The sequence below is a fragment of the Mauremys reevesii genome, linkage group 7 (genome assembly GCF_016161935.1).
Source record: "Mauremys reevesii isolate NIE-2019 linkage group 7, ASM1616193v1, whole genome shotgun sequence".
Classification (NCBI taxonomy): Eukaryota; Metazoa; Chordata; order Testudines; family Geoemydidae; genus Mauremys; species Mauremys reevesii.
The window spans coordinates 52,048,291-52,065,763 of NC_052629.1; the positions used below are offsets into that span (position 1 = coordinate 52,048,291).

The 17,473-nt window shown below is 39.7% G+C and overlaps 1 protein-coding gene across 12 annotated transcripts in view; it reads left to right on the forward strand.

The window, feature by feature from the left end:
- Positions 1 to 17,473, forward strand: part of LDB3 (LIM domain binding 3) — a 214,581-nt gene that overhangs the window by 131,671 nt on the left and 65,437 nt on the right. For 8 of the 12 annotated variants that reach the window (XM_039546804.1, XM_039546802.1, XM_039546805.1 and 5 more), the window contains exons 6-7: positions 12,984 to 13,153; positions 14,534 to 14,570. In XM_039546804.1, the coding sequence (XP_039402738.1) occupies positions 12,984 to 13,153; positions 14,534 to 14,570 (207 nt within the window). Of the gene's footprint in view, positions 1 to 3,244; positions 3,260 to 12,983; positions 13,154 to 14,533; positions 14,571 to 17,473 lie in introns of all 12 variants that reach the window. The other 4 variants (XM_039546806.1, XM_039546814.1, XM_039546810.1 and 1 more) reach the window with 1 other exon arrangement.

Genomic DNA, 17,473 nt, shown 5'->3' on the forward strand with positions numbered 1-17,473 from the left:
TGTTTGGATTTTGCGGGGGAAGGAGTAAGTATCGTTATGCATTGCACTGAAAAATACAGATCAGTGTTTTCTTTAAATATTTTGAGGTGGAATTAACATCCTTTGAAAGATAAAAGGAGGAGGGGTGTTTAGAATAGAAAAATTCGTTTTTCAGTATTCTTCCTAGATTTGGAAGCTCTGATGACTTGGAAAAATCCCACATGGTTATACAGAGAGGTTTTTGTCTGTAAAACTAAATGGTTCTCCCTTGGTAGTAGAAGACATTCTGAGGTGAGGGATGAGCTGTAGTCATAAAAAAACAACCCCCCAAAATCCTGCTATTTGCAAATATCCGCATTATTTCAGTGGCTTTTTCATGTCAGGCCAGTTTCTGCCACAGTTACTCACACTAGGTAAATGATACTACTCACAGACTAAGGCACAGTTCAGTGAGAGTAATGGTGGTGGAATCAGGCCATTTTATATATGGTACTTGAAGCAAAAAAGGAAAGTTATTTTGACTCTCTCAATCTGTTCCATGGTTACCCTTGGTGAGAGATGCTTTGTCAGGTAAGTTAAGCCCCAGATTTGACCTATGAAAAAATTGTTAGAAATTACTGGGGGCGTATCTTGCCCTTAGCCTCTCCATTCATTTCCCTCTGATATAGTTGTGGGTTCCACACATGGAATGGGAACTAAATATACTGTACTTTTCAGCATTGAGAAACTGGAAAGTATGCAAACTTGATAGGCAAAGACATTTTTTTAAGCCTCTAAGATGGTATTACAAAAATTGAGAGTAAAAATATTATTAGTAAGGAAATTGGCAGCACTCTTTTTAAGTTGATGAGCAAACTGTTAAATTAATCTCCATGGTTTGAATATTGCTCTCAGCTACTTGGGTGTAAATCCAGAGTAATTCCACTGACTTCAGCAAAGTTCTCCTGGTTTTACATTGGTATAAGTGACAGCAGATCATAGGTTTTGTTTAATTTTTTTATTATATCCATCATCAAGCTTAGAGAAACAGATTGCTGCTAAAGCATAAGGGCTAAGGTTACTCAAGTAGAATATTGATATCAGAATGTTAATAAAGAGCAACTTTGTACATTTCACTTGGAGAAAAGGTTTGTGGAGTTGGAAATATGGGTAGTTATTGTCTTAATAATGCCTATTATAACAACCATACTTTTGGTCTAATAACTGCATTGATTACATAGCACAACAGGCAAGGAAAATGGAGGAGCATTTGTCATTGGTATAAAAAGAATGTAAGATGCATTTTTATTACTGGTTATTGTTTGATGTTTTTCAGACTGAAGCCCAATGTTATGTTATCCTACTTTGGGATTTATATTTAACGACTGCTGTTTAATTGAAACCTCTAACTTAGGATAAACAGGAGTTTGCATATTTCACAGTTGAGAAGATATTTAAGTTAAAAATGATGTTTCTGCAATACTGCATGCATCACTAAAAAGTAATAATTTCTCCCAACTGCTGATTTAAACCAGTGTGGGGTGATTATGACCCCTCTCTTTTGTTGTCTTTAGCAGACAGATAGAGGTTTGTGTATAAAGAAAGTGGTGACGACAGACAAGATACTCTGTTGATCCAAATACATACTTTTCACTTTTGCAGTGCTGCACAGTATAGCTGCTTTTCAGCAATGAGAAGGTTCATGATGGTGTGTGACAACCAGTAAAGAAAATATATAAACAGCCTCTCTAAAAAGACTGAAATTTCATCCAATATGAAGGGCCTAAAATGCATGTATGTTATAAAAAATGTTATACAACTAGATTAAATATGGTGTAATCAAGGACCCTGAGTGCTGTTTCGGAATCCTTAGCTCTGTCAATAGCACTTAATAATTCTGTTTTCGTCCAATTTAGTTTCTATCAACCTCAGAATTCTATATTATCCTATGAGGGAAATGCAATTTTTTCCTGAAAATTGTTCTTATTTCAGACTGAACTCAAAATAAGTTACAATAAAATAACTTCTTAGTTTTGTCCTGTAAAAAAATTGAATTCCAGATTGAGCTAGATTTTTTTAATAAACCTCTTTTGCCATTTTTAGGGAAAATGTAATATAATCACATTTTCTGGTTTAAGAAATGTTGTTTGTAGCCATGACTCAAAACCGGCTGTAAATTACTAATAGTCAGTTGACAAGCTCTTGGTCTTTAATATAATGGACATGTAATTCACCCTGATATTGTGAAAAAAACCTCCTAAAGCATATTCTCCATGGGCCTGATCCTGCAGTCCTCATTCATGCAGTTTCAAGTCATGCCTCAGCAAGGACTGCAAGATACAGCCTAATATATGCTGTAATTACTTTCCTTAAGAACTTGTATTACGCTTGCCAATATGCATTTTCAGATTTCAGATTTATCTAAGCAAATATTTATACAACAACCATCATAGCCCCAAAAGAAACATGCTGATTTAGTGGAAGAAATATATGCCTTTTAAGTGGTATACTTATAAACCCTTAATAAGCCTTTTGTCATCTGTAACCTTCTCATTTCTCTCTCAAACTGCAGTAAATGAAGAGTAACCCAAGTGTAGTTAACCTGGCTTCACACTGGTATAAATCCATTAAGTGGAAGGCAAATCAAGGCCTGTTTTTTTTCCAAATACAGTGGGACTTTTGTGACAACTGTTAATGTGGAAAAAGGGGTTAGGGAGAGAGGATGCATGGTGCAAACCAGAACAAATTAAGGGCCTAAACCATATGCCTGTGCAGTTTACCATTAAAGTCAATGTAGATTTGTATGGTGCAGGTACCTGCCCACGTAGGTTGCAGGATTGCGGCTTTGGTCTTGATGGATTATTTGATTTCCTTGTGGGATTCTTTAAATATTACCAAACAATTCATCTATGATATAACTCCACTGCCTTTATTGGAGTTAGATGTGGGATGCACGTGATCCCATGTTTCTCTTGTTAGACATTCTATTCTGTCTGGAATAGAAAACTTTTAATCTTTTCATGGGTATGGGAAGGAGAAATGTGTGCAGTAACTTTAACATAGTTGATATTGAGGTGATAACCAATGAGCTTATTCAGAGTGCTAACATTTGTATGTATCTCTTTGTGCTCCCTTTTATTGATCATTTCTTTTCTTTTCTCTTTATTCAATCCTTTTCTTCACTAATTTCTGATACTAACATTACTCTGTTGTGCACATCCCAATGCTCCATAATGATGGATCCCACACAATGCCTTTTGTTGGGTTTTGACCATATGACTCACAGTGAATCTCCATTGGCGTAAGTAGATCCATATTTCCAACTAGCTGAACACAATGAAAGAAGTACAGCATATGTGTGTTCTTTTAAAAAGGTTCACTTCTTTCATATATATGGATTTTAGAGGCATTTTATTGTATATGCAAAGTCATACAATACAAATCATATCTCTTTAAAACTGCCATTTAGACAGTCTCATAGTTATAAAGTTTCACTGTTGAGCATGTGAAGTCCTGGTAATTTCATAGAAGGCTCTTAAATGAGATCTGTCAAATGCAGTTCAGAACAAAGAATTTGCCATATTGGATCAGACCACTGGTCCAACATGCTTCTCCTATATGAGGCCAGTCCCTGATGCTTCACAGAAAGGAGAGACTGCCCCTTCCAGAATATCCCAGATAAGATGAAAGAATTCCACTAAGTGCAGATGGAGATGAGAATTCAACGTATTTTCTAATGGGAGGGGGAAAGTGTGTACTTATTTAAATATTCCTTAGTGTTAGAGAATTCTGACACAGGCAGTCTGAGTAATGATAAAGGGTCCAAATGATGAACACTAGAATAAAGGTAAATATAGCTGTTTAACTGGAAAGAAAACAAAAGGAAATAAACATATCTAGATAAAAAGCCAGGAGTCAGCCCTTCTGTTGTTTTACATAAGACATAGCACCAGTGAAGTCAGTGGAGCTATGCCAGTTGACATCAGCAGAAGCTTTGTTCCAATTTTTTTTCCATTTTGTATATTAAATTTTAAATTTTAGAAATTAAACAGTTACTGACATTTATTTTTATGTATCAGGCAGTTTTTTAGTGAACGGTTACTTTTTGGAAATATGTCCATGAAATAATCCTCCTCTGTTACCTCAAGTAGAAAGCTAATCTAATATGAACTAGCATTGAAGCATTTCCTTCATCTTTGGAGAGTGATTTCTGAGGGCTTGTATACACAGCATGGCAAAGTGCTCTATGGGGGTGTGATTTATAAAGCATCCTAACATGTGCTCTAACTGCCCTGTAGAGACCCTGCTGGCGTGCTCTAAAAGGTACCTAGTTTGTGTTAACATAGTCCTCTTTCAATCCTATGTTAACACAAGCTAGGTACCTTTTAAGTTACATCTACACTACAAGCTAGACATGATTATTCCCCTGCTTTTGTGCACGTATGTGCACTAGCTCACATCAGCTAGTGTAGCCATGGTAGTAGGGGCAGCAGCAGCAGAGTCACAGCTTAGCTATGCCGAGTACAAACCCACCTGAAACCAGTAGGTATACCCCTCCCCCCGAATTTCCCCAACACCCTCCTCCAGTTTTGTGAACTACTTACATGCAGTGCTGCCAATTTAGTGATTGTTTGGAAATGTGAATTGAAATTGAAACATTAATACACACTTTTAAAGCATATAAAGTGTATGATAAAATACATGTATCTAAAAAAGTATAATAGATTGAAAAGTGTGAACATTGACTAGCTTCCTTATACAGCTGATGTTTTTATGATATGTCACAGTGCATTCATTTCAGTGATGTTGGCCAATTTAATAATTTCAGATTATGATTTGTAAGCAAATTCCAAATGAGCTCTCCCTGACAACTAGTGATGAGCTTGGGGAAAAGGCTGCAGGATCAGATTGTATTTACATTCACACCTACTATATCTAGGTATCTAGCAAACAGAGCTGTGTTGCCCAAGTGATAGACTTTGGCTGGGGTTGGGTTACAAATCACTTGAATGCAGGGGGGAATGAAATAGTGCTATTCTTATTGTATGAGTAAAGGGCAGTAGAACTGTACTTAGCCTGTGCTGATTGAGGACATCAAGAGAGAGGGTGGAGACAGGTGTTTTGCTTGATGGTCTGCCTGAGTCACAAGTACTATTTGACCTGCCCCTCTCCACTGTTTAAAGACAGAGCTGATTAGGCTCCATAGATAGTCTTTTGTTTTGTTAAGTGACCACTACTGCTGATAATCAGGTCTAAGTGCTTAGACCTGCTGTGGGAGAGTGTTTCTGTGGAAGAGATGGCCCAGTCTGCACTAGCAGCGAGGTTCCCCCACTGAGAGCTCAGCTGAAATCGCTGAGAGCTGGGTGGAACCTCAAGAGACCAACTCGCAGAGGTCACAGTGGCAGGTGACAGCAGAAGGTGATGGCACCGGGCCATGGCAACAGATCAAAGGAGTGAACGGTGGCACAATGAACAACAGTGGCCAGAGCGGCTGGAGGAATGAGCAAGGTGCCTTTTTGCCCCCCACCTGGGAGGTGAACTCGTGTGAAAGCACCTCTGAACTCTGAGTCTCCACTGACCAAGGACCTCACCGGTGAGTGTAAACAAGGCTGTTAAGATGCTGGAGACACAACATAGTTCATGCAAACAAACATGGCTGTAGCATCATACTTTATATTTAAGCAAGAGATACTACATACTACAAACTAGAGGCAAATGTTAAGTGCATTGTCACTTGTTCATCCTGAAGTTGAACACTGGTTCCGAACAAGACCAGCAAATGCTCACTATCTTTCTGCAAGAAACTCAACTGACTGGCTAGAAGCATGTGGTGCAACAGTGAAAGACTCAACAGTTGAAAAAGTGAAGAACTCTCTCACCACATTCAAAACATTTGCGTATATGGCTGATGAATGCACCTTAATTGATTAGTCTCATTATAGTTGGCATGGCAACATCCATTTTTTCATGTTCTCTGTGTATATATATCTTCCTACTGTATTTTCCACTGCATGCATCTGATGAAGTGGGTTTTAGCCCACGAAAGCTTATGCCCAAATAAATTTTAGTCTCTGAGGTGCCACAAGTACTCCTCATTCTTTTTGGAAAATACAGAAGATACTCTGGGACTGCAGTTCAAATTAGTCCAACCTGGGAAAACCCGCCGGCTTTCTCGTGAGCGATCCTTGGTTGTTGTCTTAAGCCGTTGTCTTAACTGTTAGTACTGGCCTTGGAAAGTATCTACAAAGAAGGGATGGATCTAAGTAGTGAGGCTGGTGGATTACTTTTGCTACTACGTTCAGAGAAGAGGATTGCCATTCTCTCTCTTGTAAGTCTACTGTTGAAACCACTTGGGTCATTAAACAGTGCCATCCAGGCATCTGCTACAACAATAGTAGATCTTTATCCAGCAAGAGAAGCTGCATTTGGATCAATCAGAGAGCTATCCATTGAAAAAGTACTGGAAGAAGCAAAGACTTCAGTCCAGAAGTTGACCAATGAAGGCATTTATATTGAATCCTTAAGTGAAGAGGACAAGAAATGTTTATTAAGACAACTGAAAAAATACACAGACTTGATTCTTAAAAATCTACAGCAGTGACATCTAGATTCTATTCAACCTCTACACAACTTTTACAGATCTCTGTCCTATAAAACACTGACAGTTGAGTGGAGTGAGGCATTACCAGCAGTGGGGCTGCCATGTGCTCAGGACAGAATTGAGAATTTGAACACAGAGTGGAATATCATACATGAATGAATGAAGATTTGACTTCAACTTTTTTTTTATCATCACTAGTGGCTCGACCCGATCTTTGTGCTGTGTTTCCTGGGATGAAAGAAGTACGTGTACATCTCTTGCTACTCCAAGTCACAACAGCTACAGTTGAGCATTCTTTTTCATCATTGAATAGAATTTTGTGTTCTGAAAGAAGTCACCTTCTGCCTGATCATGTAAATGAACTAATGAGCATATCAATTGAAGGAATGGAAGTACCGGACACACAAGAAGCCACTAAAGATGAACGCATTGCATTCAAGAAGTTTATTAACAAAGTTGTGCAAAATTATAACAAAAAACCAAGAAGGATGTAGATGTAATGCTTCATAGAAGGCTTGAGTAGCTAACTTTAATTTGTGTGAGTTAAATCTAATAAAATGGTCATGAAACATTTTTCAGTCTTTACTATGGTGCCATACAGCCCACTTTTACCCTCCCAGTTTCACCCTTCATCGGCCCTGACCCCCCCCCTGTAAATTCAAACACCCCCCCTAATTTCGATTCCTAGGGAAAACACTGAGTGGGTACATACTCTGTGTGGCTAAGCCATGCCTCCACTGCCATTACCTGCACTACCACAGCTACACTGCTGTTTATACTTGTGCTAGCTCTCTGATACAGAGTGTGAGTATGTGTATACAATGTATTGTATTGTATTTTAGACATATCATATTGTAGGTGTAGCCTTAGGGTATGTCTGTGCTGCAGTTAGACACCTGTGGCTGGCCCGTACCAGCCGACTCGGGCTAAGGGGCTGTTTAATTGTGGTGTAGCAACATCACCAGACAGGCACCAACCCCAAGGCCAAGGCAAAAAGAAAGGCCAAGAAAATAATGGCACGGCGACGCGACCTTTGATAGCAAAAAAATGGGCTATACCTGGGACCCAACCAGAGAATGGCCCAGGAGAGAAGAGAGGATGGATCTGTGGTTGGCGGCCCATACCCCGGTTGGGGTGACGGGCATGAATGATGATGAATGATGATGTCTGGCTGCAGCCCAAGCTCTGGTACCCTTCCACCGTGATGGTCCTAGATCTCTGGCTCCAACCTGAGCCCAAACACCTACACTGCAATTAAACTGCCCTGTAAGCCCAAGTCAGCTGGCACAGGCCAGCTGTGGGTTTTTAATTGCAGTGTAGACATACCGTTAGAGCACTCCAGCAAGGTCTACTCAGGGCAGTTAGGTGCTTTACAAATTAAACCTCTGTAGAGTGCTTTGCCGTGCTGTGTAGACAAGCCTTCAGTCCAATATTAATCTGGATCAGAGTAGTGCTTCTATCCAATGAGTTCTCAGACTCAGCTCTTTAAATATTTTTTGCTCAGTGTTATAGCCTGTTGGCACAGCTTTCTTTTTGTGAAGATTCTCCCCAGTAGATTACATGCTATGCTTTAAATTTAGGCATTAAAGCAAACCTTCTACTCTTCTCTCTGATCAGATCGTCTCAAACATAAAGGCCCGGCCAGTGATTGGATTATATTCATTTGATCATATAATTGGCTTGATCCTTCAGGGTGCTGCTTGTGCCTTCTGTGATATGCTGACTGTTCTGAACTCCAGCTTACTACAGTGGAGTTGAGGCTATTCATCACCTTGACTGTTCAAGCGTGAAATAAGCATTTTGCTGCTAAATATGAAAGTAACTGTATAAGCGGTATTCTTACAGTTAGCCAAATTCTCCTTTAGTGCTCCTTTAGATTCAGTTCTCTGCAGAGAATTTGGCCCCATGTATGTAAAAGAGTAAGAAGATGCAGACTTCAGATCTCAGGAGTGTAGGTTCAGCTTGAGGAATAATACAATAGGCGATTTCTGCTATGTGAAGTCCTTGAAGCACTGTGTACACTTGTGTAGCAATGAATAACAATAAAACTATAAACTCAGTGTCTGGGGCCAATTTCTGATATAATCATTTCAGTCAATGGTGTTAAAGCTGGGGTAAGTAAGATCAGCATCAGGCCCATGTTGTTTGATGTAAGAAAATCATTCAAAGATACCAAATCAATTTATTTATACTGGAATTATTCAAATCCTCATGCCAGGACATGAAGGTAGCAGAGTGAGAATGCCTTGTCTGTGTGCCCTTTTTCCATCATTCCCGTCATTGTATTATAACTCATAATATACCAAGAACCAAGAGTTGGTGCCCATAAGATCACGTACTCATGTGTTTCATGTACATTTCAGTCAAACCTCTTTTACAAGTCATTAAAGATTTTTGTCCAAATTCACTCCAGATGTAAGCAGACGTAATTTCAGTGACTTCAGCAGAGTTACACCCAGCTAAGACCGGCACTTGAAATTAACCCTTTGAGTGTGTAAACTGAATTAAGCAACAATAACAGACTCTAGATTTTCTTTATAATGAACAAAAATGGATGGCTATTTTACAATTCCTTATAAGTCTTTGATAATTTCTGTAATTACTTTTGTTACTAATTGGAATCAAAATGCCATCCATTCAGTATTTATATGGATCAGATACCCTCCTTCATAGAAATTCAACTGTATTTTTACATCAAGGACCAAATCCTGAAGCCCTTACTTAGCTTTTACTCAACCTTTTGTTACTTGAGTAAGAACTGACTTCAGTATATGGTCCACTTGTTGAGCCATAGCTTATAATGAATAGAAAGTCACAGACACTTTACTCCTTATTCAAAGAGGTTTGATTGCCTATAGATCTTATTTTGGTGCAAATTAATTTTGCTGTGAATGTATGACCCACCTAATGATGTGAACAAAGGTATAATTTTCTATTCAATCATAGTAAAATGCCCTAAATTATTTGGGCAGATTATTTTTTGTGCACACACATGCTAGGAAAACAAACTTTAAAATGAAGAAAGGGCATAGTAGTAACTGATAAGTCTTTTTTTTATTATTATTTCCATTATCAAGTTTTCTGAAAGAGTCAGGTGCCCCATCTAAGCTTTTGGAAAGACCATAACCAGCCACAGTGTTGCTCTGGATTATACACTGCCATTCCTGCTGGCTCATATATCCCAATACTTATTTGTGGTATAATTATGATTCAAGCAAAGATAAAGGCCTGTTGCATTAAAGTCATAATTGGAAATGTTCCAATATGTTTTGCTCAACTAGATAACCTAGTTTGACTTAGAGTGAGGCACTTCATTCAGTGAGGGAAAGTTAATTCACCAGAATCCATTTCCTGTCTTTATTGTCTGCCATAAAGATATTAATATACCCTGATACATATTGCTATTCTGAAATCTCAGACCCAATCTGTACAGCTGCACAGCCACATCTGAGCTATTGGGCATTTTTATATTTATAGTTTTAATCTTTTTTTTTTTTTTTTTTTTGTAAATCCATCATAATACTAGAACAAAGCAGTGTAAGTAGGGGATTTAGCAAAATGAACCTGGCTATCTGTCCATGACCCAAATGCTAGTACTGCCACAGTAACACATAGCTGATAGTTGAAGTCAGCAGTACCATCCATGAACTGGGTTTTATTATCCAATATCCATCATTCTGCAGCTGTGAAATTTGCCATCAAACAGAGCAGTGTTTTAAGCTCCAGCAGGATCAAAATGTCAGTCTGGGGATATAAAGTTAATCATCTGTTAGCCCATAATAGGCAGCCAGTCATCCATTACAGTGAAAAAGCAAAAGATGCTGCTTACTCAGTAGAAAAATGAACATATAAAGTGTAGTTGGAAACATGAAAATGTTACCACCTAATTGGAAACCTTTACTAAATCATTTGCTACAATGTTATTTATATTTTTTATTTTCATGCTTCTCTTGGAGAGTAGTCTGAGGGGTGAGACATGGCAATTGAATGACTATAATGTAGGCTTCATTTCTTTCCTTTCTATTCACATTACAAAATTTCTTCATTAGCCCTTATACTAAGGCTGTTTCTGATATAAGGTTTGATTCACTAGTGCTTCAGTGGAAGGTGTAATTTATACCTCCCTGCATTAGCAAGGCCTACTGTTCCACATGGAAAATTCAGTTAAAGGAGGCTGATGCTGTCCTTTTCTTATCTTCTCTCAGGGTCTCCAGGGGAGTGGGGATGAGGGAAGGATGCAGCTTTAGTTTACAGCTGGAGCCACACAGGAACTCTGCTGGTGGAGACTACACAGGGGATGCTCAGAATCAGTGCTACCTTTGCAAGATGAGCTAGTCCCCCATTGTTCCCACACCTGTCAGCATTTTAGATACCATGGTGATGAGTACTATAGAAAGACATAAGGTAGACACTGAAAGTGAGGTTATAGCTTCTTTCTGTTCTTGCACTCTTCCAACTGGGCAGACGTTCCATCTCACCTCTGGGCACTGTGGCAGGGTTTACCCTGGTAGAAGCCATTTTATGGGCATAATCTAATTTATGGTCTAATAGTGAAAAAATAGTCCATTATGTTAAGAATGTTCCCCTTTTGTGTAAGAAGTGCAAAAGAATAGGAAATGTAAGCTTAGTGTACTGCTTCCTAGCATTCTGCCGGATCCTCAGAAAAGGTGGAAGGTAGCATATCCTCGGGGTTGGGGGGGGTGGAAACAGCTGCAAACACCCCCTTTAGAGATGGGTCCATAGGGGGTCATATACCCTATAGTGCTCTTTCAAACTGGCTTATATAGGGAATAGGGATCCATGGCACATTTAAATACAGTGTTTCCAAGTACCTTGTCAGGGTGGTTAAGCACTGGAATAAATTGCCTAGGGAGGTTGTGGAATCTCTATCACTGGAGATTTTTAAGAGCAGATTAGACAAACACCTCTCAGGGATGGTCTAGATAATACTTATTCCTGCCACAAGTGCAGGGGACTGGACTAGATGACCTCTTGAGGTCCCTTCCAGTCCTACGATTCTGTGATTCTGTTCTGACATGAAACACACACATCCCCATGCTATTTGCAGATACAAATCCATTGATATGGTTTATATTATGCTATGCTTAGAGCGCCAGTAATTGGCAACGCTTTTTTCTGTGGCAAATTATATTATTGTCTGCACAGTGTCATACCAGTTACTTTGGCTTTTCCCTGACTCCTCTCACATTGTCAAACCACACCCCCATTTTTGCTTTTTGTGGGTCTTCTCTAGAGAATTGTATCTTGCCAAGTAGGAAGTTTGGGCAACTGCCTGGGCTTTAGAGGAAGGTTTTATAACAGGTGGCTGCTCTGATTCCTTGCTCTTTATAGCAGGGAGCTCATTGAACAATATGGCCCTTAATTTTTAAAATAGCTATTTCTCAATTTTCATGACATCGAGCATGTCACTTTCAAAGCTCTGTAAGGCATGGATCATACAGTTACAATGTAAATCACTCACTTCAGAAATAATCTTGTATTTAGAGGAGTCCTGGAGCCAAGGTATGACATGACTGCACACATCACCATCAGTGTATGTATCTGCAGCTCTATTAATATTAAATTTAACTGCACACTATGCAAAAGTTATTTTGATGAGAAAAAACTATTAAATGACCATGTCTACTTCCGACTTGCATCATAAATCAAATTAGAGGTTAACTCAGTTGGTGCCTTAGGGTGTCTCATGAACTTTTGTAGTTTGGGCTCTAGGTATGCAAAACGGAATGGTTCTTCCTAAACAGTCTGTGCAAGGTCATCAGAGGAATCATAAACATTAGGTATAGTTTAATAATGAAGATATGAAATAACCAGAGAAGTGTCTGAGCCTTGAGTTCAAATCCAGGTTTTTTAATGTTCTGAAGTGTTTGGATTCAGCGTTTTGGTACCAGCCTCCCTCTGGAAAGAATTAAAACATCTGTATTAAATTAACTTTTTATAATCAAAATATTTTTTCTCCTTTTCAGTGTAACCATAAAATGGTCCAGTTCCACAACTGCAATAATATACTCTAGGGTCAGTTAATTAGTTCCACAACATGAGGCGCTAACTATGCACAATTATCGGGGTAACAATACTCAGTTAGTCCTGTAATCTGGACTTGCTGACCATCCTTTATTGCTTGTGGCTGTGTTGGCTTAGGGGTCATGGACAGACCGGCAAACATATTGGTTTGAATAATAATAATATGGAATGTTAAAGACAAAGTGAACTGAAATGTTCTCGATTCACATGATTTTGATCTACTGTAATTTGTTTATTTCTTAGGCAAATGGGTATTTTCAAAAACAATATTTTTGGTTTTTGTTGTTGGTTGTTTTGGAGTAGAAACTGCAACTTGAGGTGGGATGGGGGGCAACCCCAGCATGTGCTGTTTTATAATGCGCCCCTTTCTGCATTACAGTAGCCTTCCTGTTAAAGATCCTCACATAGATAGTGCCTCTCCAGTGTATCAGGCTGTGCTTAAAACACAGAACAAGTCTGAGGATGAGCTTGACGACTGGACTCGCCGTTCTGCCAATCTGCAGTCCAAGTCTTTCCGCATCCTCGCCCAGATGACGGGAACAGAGTACAGTAAGTCAAGCAGTGAATCCCCAAATTTGTTTTTAGATTTATTTTATTTTTCTTTCCTCTTTTATACACTAGCTGTTGAGTCTCAAAGATGACTCACTTCCTTCAGTAAACCTCCCCAGTGTGGGCTAAACACACAAAGCTCTGAATCTAGCTAATCAGCCATGAGTACTATTCTTTTATTGTGGTGAGTGTTAATAATAATCATTAACTAAACAAGATCCTAGAGTATCTTGGGCTACTGTAGGTTCCCCCCTCCCCAACAGTCTAATGCAGGGGTTCTCAAACTTCATTGCACCATGACCCCCTTCTGACAACAAAAATTACTACATGACTCCAGGAGGGGGTCCAAAGCCTCAGCCACACACCCCCAAGTCCTGCTGCCCAGGGGAGGGGTGGGCAAAGTCCAAGCCCCCTGGCAGGGGGATCCAAAGCCAACGCCCAAGGGATTCAGTTCCAGGCAGGGGCCTATAGACTCTGCCCCGCCTCCCAGGGCTGAAGCCCTCAGGCTTCCACTTTGGCCCCAGGTGGTGGGGATTGGGCTTCGGCCCTGGGCCTCAGCAAGTCTAACGCCAGGCCCAGCAACCCCATTAAAATGGGGTCCCAACCCACAGTTTGAGAACCGCCGATCTAATGTAATTGGTATAATCAAGTAGGAATTCTCACTTCTCAGGGGGCTAGGTTTACAAAACTGCTAATTCATATGAAAGCAGTGATCATCTTAGCATCTGTTGTAATATACTTTTATGCAGTGGGCACCCTGAAATCAGAAAATGGAATCTCATTTGTACCATACCTATGATTTTCTAGCAGCCATGTTACCTAGACACTAGATCCTGACCCAAGTCCACAGATGACACAGGAGGTAGAGGTTCTGTGTTTATTGCCCATGCAATTCTTTTTCTGACCATCAGGCACCAACTTCACATCTTATTCCTAATCTAGATAGCAGGGAGTTTGGGGTACTTCATCATGACTACCCTCATTCTATCATTGGGAGGCAGGCACCATTTACCCAATGTTTCCCCCGCATACCCTCTACATGTGAAGCTGCCACTTTTCCAAGCTCTTCCCAAGGAGCAGAAAGCCCGCTCTGGGTCCTTGTGCATAACCAAGACAAACTATGAATCAGCTGCTGGTAGATGGCTGAGAAAATAGTACAGCTGCAACCTCTTACCACTGCCCCACTTTCTAACCCTATAAATTCTACTGAAGCCAGAGTTGCTCCTGCTCACGTTATATCTCTGTATGATCTAATGGTGGAAAGCTGCAATGCTTATCCCCTTAGATTGTATTTTCTTTTATGCTTTTCTGGTAACCTGGGGTTGGATTGTGGGCCTCATCTAGTAGGTTTTTTTAATGGAATCATTTTCACTTCTGCAGTGCAAGACCCGGATGAAGAAGCCCTGAGGAGATCAAGGTAGGCAACTAGCAGCAGGCATTATGGCCTTCTCCTTACTGATAACCAATACCTAATGCGCTAAAATGGCATTAATATGAAAATACAAAACTAGATTTTTTTTCTTAAATATTCTAACACATTTACTCAACAATCACTAAAAAGAAAATGCTGTTGGCTTAGAAATCTGCAAGAAGTGCTTGATTGAAAAGGTAACAATGTGACAGTTAGGTGTAATACAGTACAAAATCCTGGAATGAGTACTCAATCTTGCAAGCTCTTTGCACATGGAATTCCCACTGACTCCAGTGGGAGTGCTGTTTGTGCTGGGCTCATAGGATCAGGCCCTATGTGACTGCATTCAATTCTGTAACTGGATGAAAATATATGATGTGGTGGTAGTGTTAAATTTAATGAGCAATTTATTTGGATGATCCTGTGATTGGCACTTGATTCAGCTAACATGATATAGTAATGTAGTTGTTTCCAATTATAGACATGGAATAATCATCACCTGAATATATTTTACGTGAAACAGAAAAGTATTATTTTTTTTTAGATAATACACAGTATGAGGATACAGGACTGCTTTTGCTACTGGAGAAAAGTACATATCCATTTTCAAATGTTCTGCCAGTAAGGATTTTACACATTCCTAGGCTCATAAACTGTAAGGCTATTATGAACAGTTATGATCATCTAATCTGACTTCTGCATAACACAAGCCATAAATTTTACCCAGTGATTTCTACATCTAGTTCAGCAACTTGTGATTGAACTAGAGTGTATGGAGTCCTAGCCTGACGTATTCTATTTACATATTCCACATCCCTATCTTGCCAAAAATATTTTAAACAGCTTGTTTAGTTTGTGATCTGTCTGGTATTTTGCCCACTCAGTGTTTAAATTGTGTTATTATGAAATGGCTTATATGCAAGGTTTTGGACTTTTGATCCTTCTGCACCTAGTAATGTAGGGTTGCAAATAATGAGTTGATGAGCAAAACAGATATCTTTTTACTTACAATATGAAAATACAAATCCAAGGGATATATTTTCAACTGGATGTATTTCCCATCCAGGTTCCACAACAGTTCATTGAAAGTTGCATACCAAGGTGCCCCCATATCAGTTTGAGACTGTGCCAGCCTTGCACTAAAGTCTGTCCTCAAATGTGCAAACACAATTCCTGTTGATCTCATTATAAGTCTCGATTCAGCAAGTGTGTACTGAAGTCCTGTTAACTTCAGTGGAACTTAAAACAAATCCTGCAGTATCCAAACAAACACTATGTACAGGAAGGACCTTCACTAGAACTACATTCTGGCTCCCATGCATCTGTTTGTGGGAAGAATGTAGACCTTCATGAGCTTTAGCTGTGGTCCATAAATAGAAGATGCATATAGAAAGGCCTGGGTGTTGAAAAAAACACTTGGAATTGGATAGATTTTTAAAAGAATAATTGGTGAATAACACATAAGTCTCTACATCAGGGATCGGAAACCTTTGGCATGTGGCCCGCCAGGATAAGCACCCTGGTGGGCCGGACCAGTTTGTTTACCTGCTGTGTCCGCAGGTTCGGCCGATTGCGGCTCCCACTGGCCGCAGTTCACTGCTCCAGGCCAATGGGGGTGGCGGGAAGCAGCGGCCAGCACATCCCGCGGCCCACACTGCTTCCCACAACCCCCATTGGCCCATTATTTGATGTAATTTAAAGTACATGATATTATCCTTTGTGTATTTTATGTTGTCAGCATTGTTCACTTCTGATGTATCATTTTCCATTATCTTTTTTAATAAGGAAATGTTAATGACACTGAATATGAGTCACTGGGGAATGTTATCCAAAGACTCTTAAAGGTGCTCATGTGCTTCTAACCAATGCTGAAGGGAATGTAATTTGAACAGTTACGCACACATTCTTCCTATCTCCCCCATCCCCATGCTTCTCTCTGCTTCTATATGCAGAGAACAACCTGTGTCCATAGATCTAGTTTTGGAAGGCATGGAAGGAGGGAGTGACATATTTACAGCATGCTCCCCTCTTCTTCTGCCCACTTACCCAATACAGCATAAACTCCTCCACAGGGTCCTAGTTATGAAAGGTCAGAGGTATAAACGGGTGCACATTATGCTAAGCTTCACCCCCAGGCTCCCAGCAGCATAAATTACTGTAGGCAGGGCCTGCAACATTGTACATTGATACTCTTACATGGTTTGAAATCCACAGTGAGGGTTTCTGGGGCAGCCAAAGGCAAAGGGATCCCCTGGAAGTACAAATACTGCAGAAGTCTTTGCAGTTCTTTAGTGATCCATTGGTTTGAGCTCTATATCAGATTGTCAGATGCCATTCCTGATGGAAAAGTTTCATGTACACACAAGTTAAACTGTCAGAATTCTCATGTAATGGAGAATTTTGGTTGAAAGTCATGCCTGCCAAGAGTGCTCTCTTCTCTCTCGTGCTTTTCCTCTGTTCTCTGTGTATCGGCTTTGTTCAGTGTGAACAATAATAAGGGTTGAGTCAAACTTAGTGGCAGCTCCATGTCTACTTTTTCTTTTAGACATTTTCAAAGAAGGAAAACACATGTAACTTTCCTATTTTTTTAATGCAAGTGTTCACCCCTAGACTTGGTGCCTATTGTCACAAATACTGGCATGTACTCTGAACAGAGCCCATAATGTGCAGGAATTTTCAGATGGCAAAACGCCTGTTTCTCTTCATATTAATGAGTGTTTTTTATGACTCTTTTGTTCAAGTTATACTGGCAGCCACATAGGCACATGTGGCAGAGGATGAAAGGCACTTTGAGGTACTTTTGATGTAAGATTACCATTTGTTATGAAACCTTTCCTTTGCATTGGGATTGTTATGAATGATTTGTTGAAAACTTGATAAGTAATTTGTCTATCGCCAGTAAAACAGAC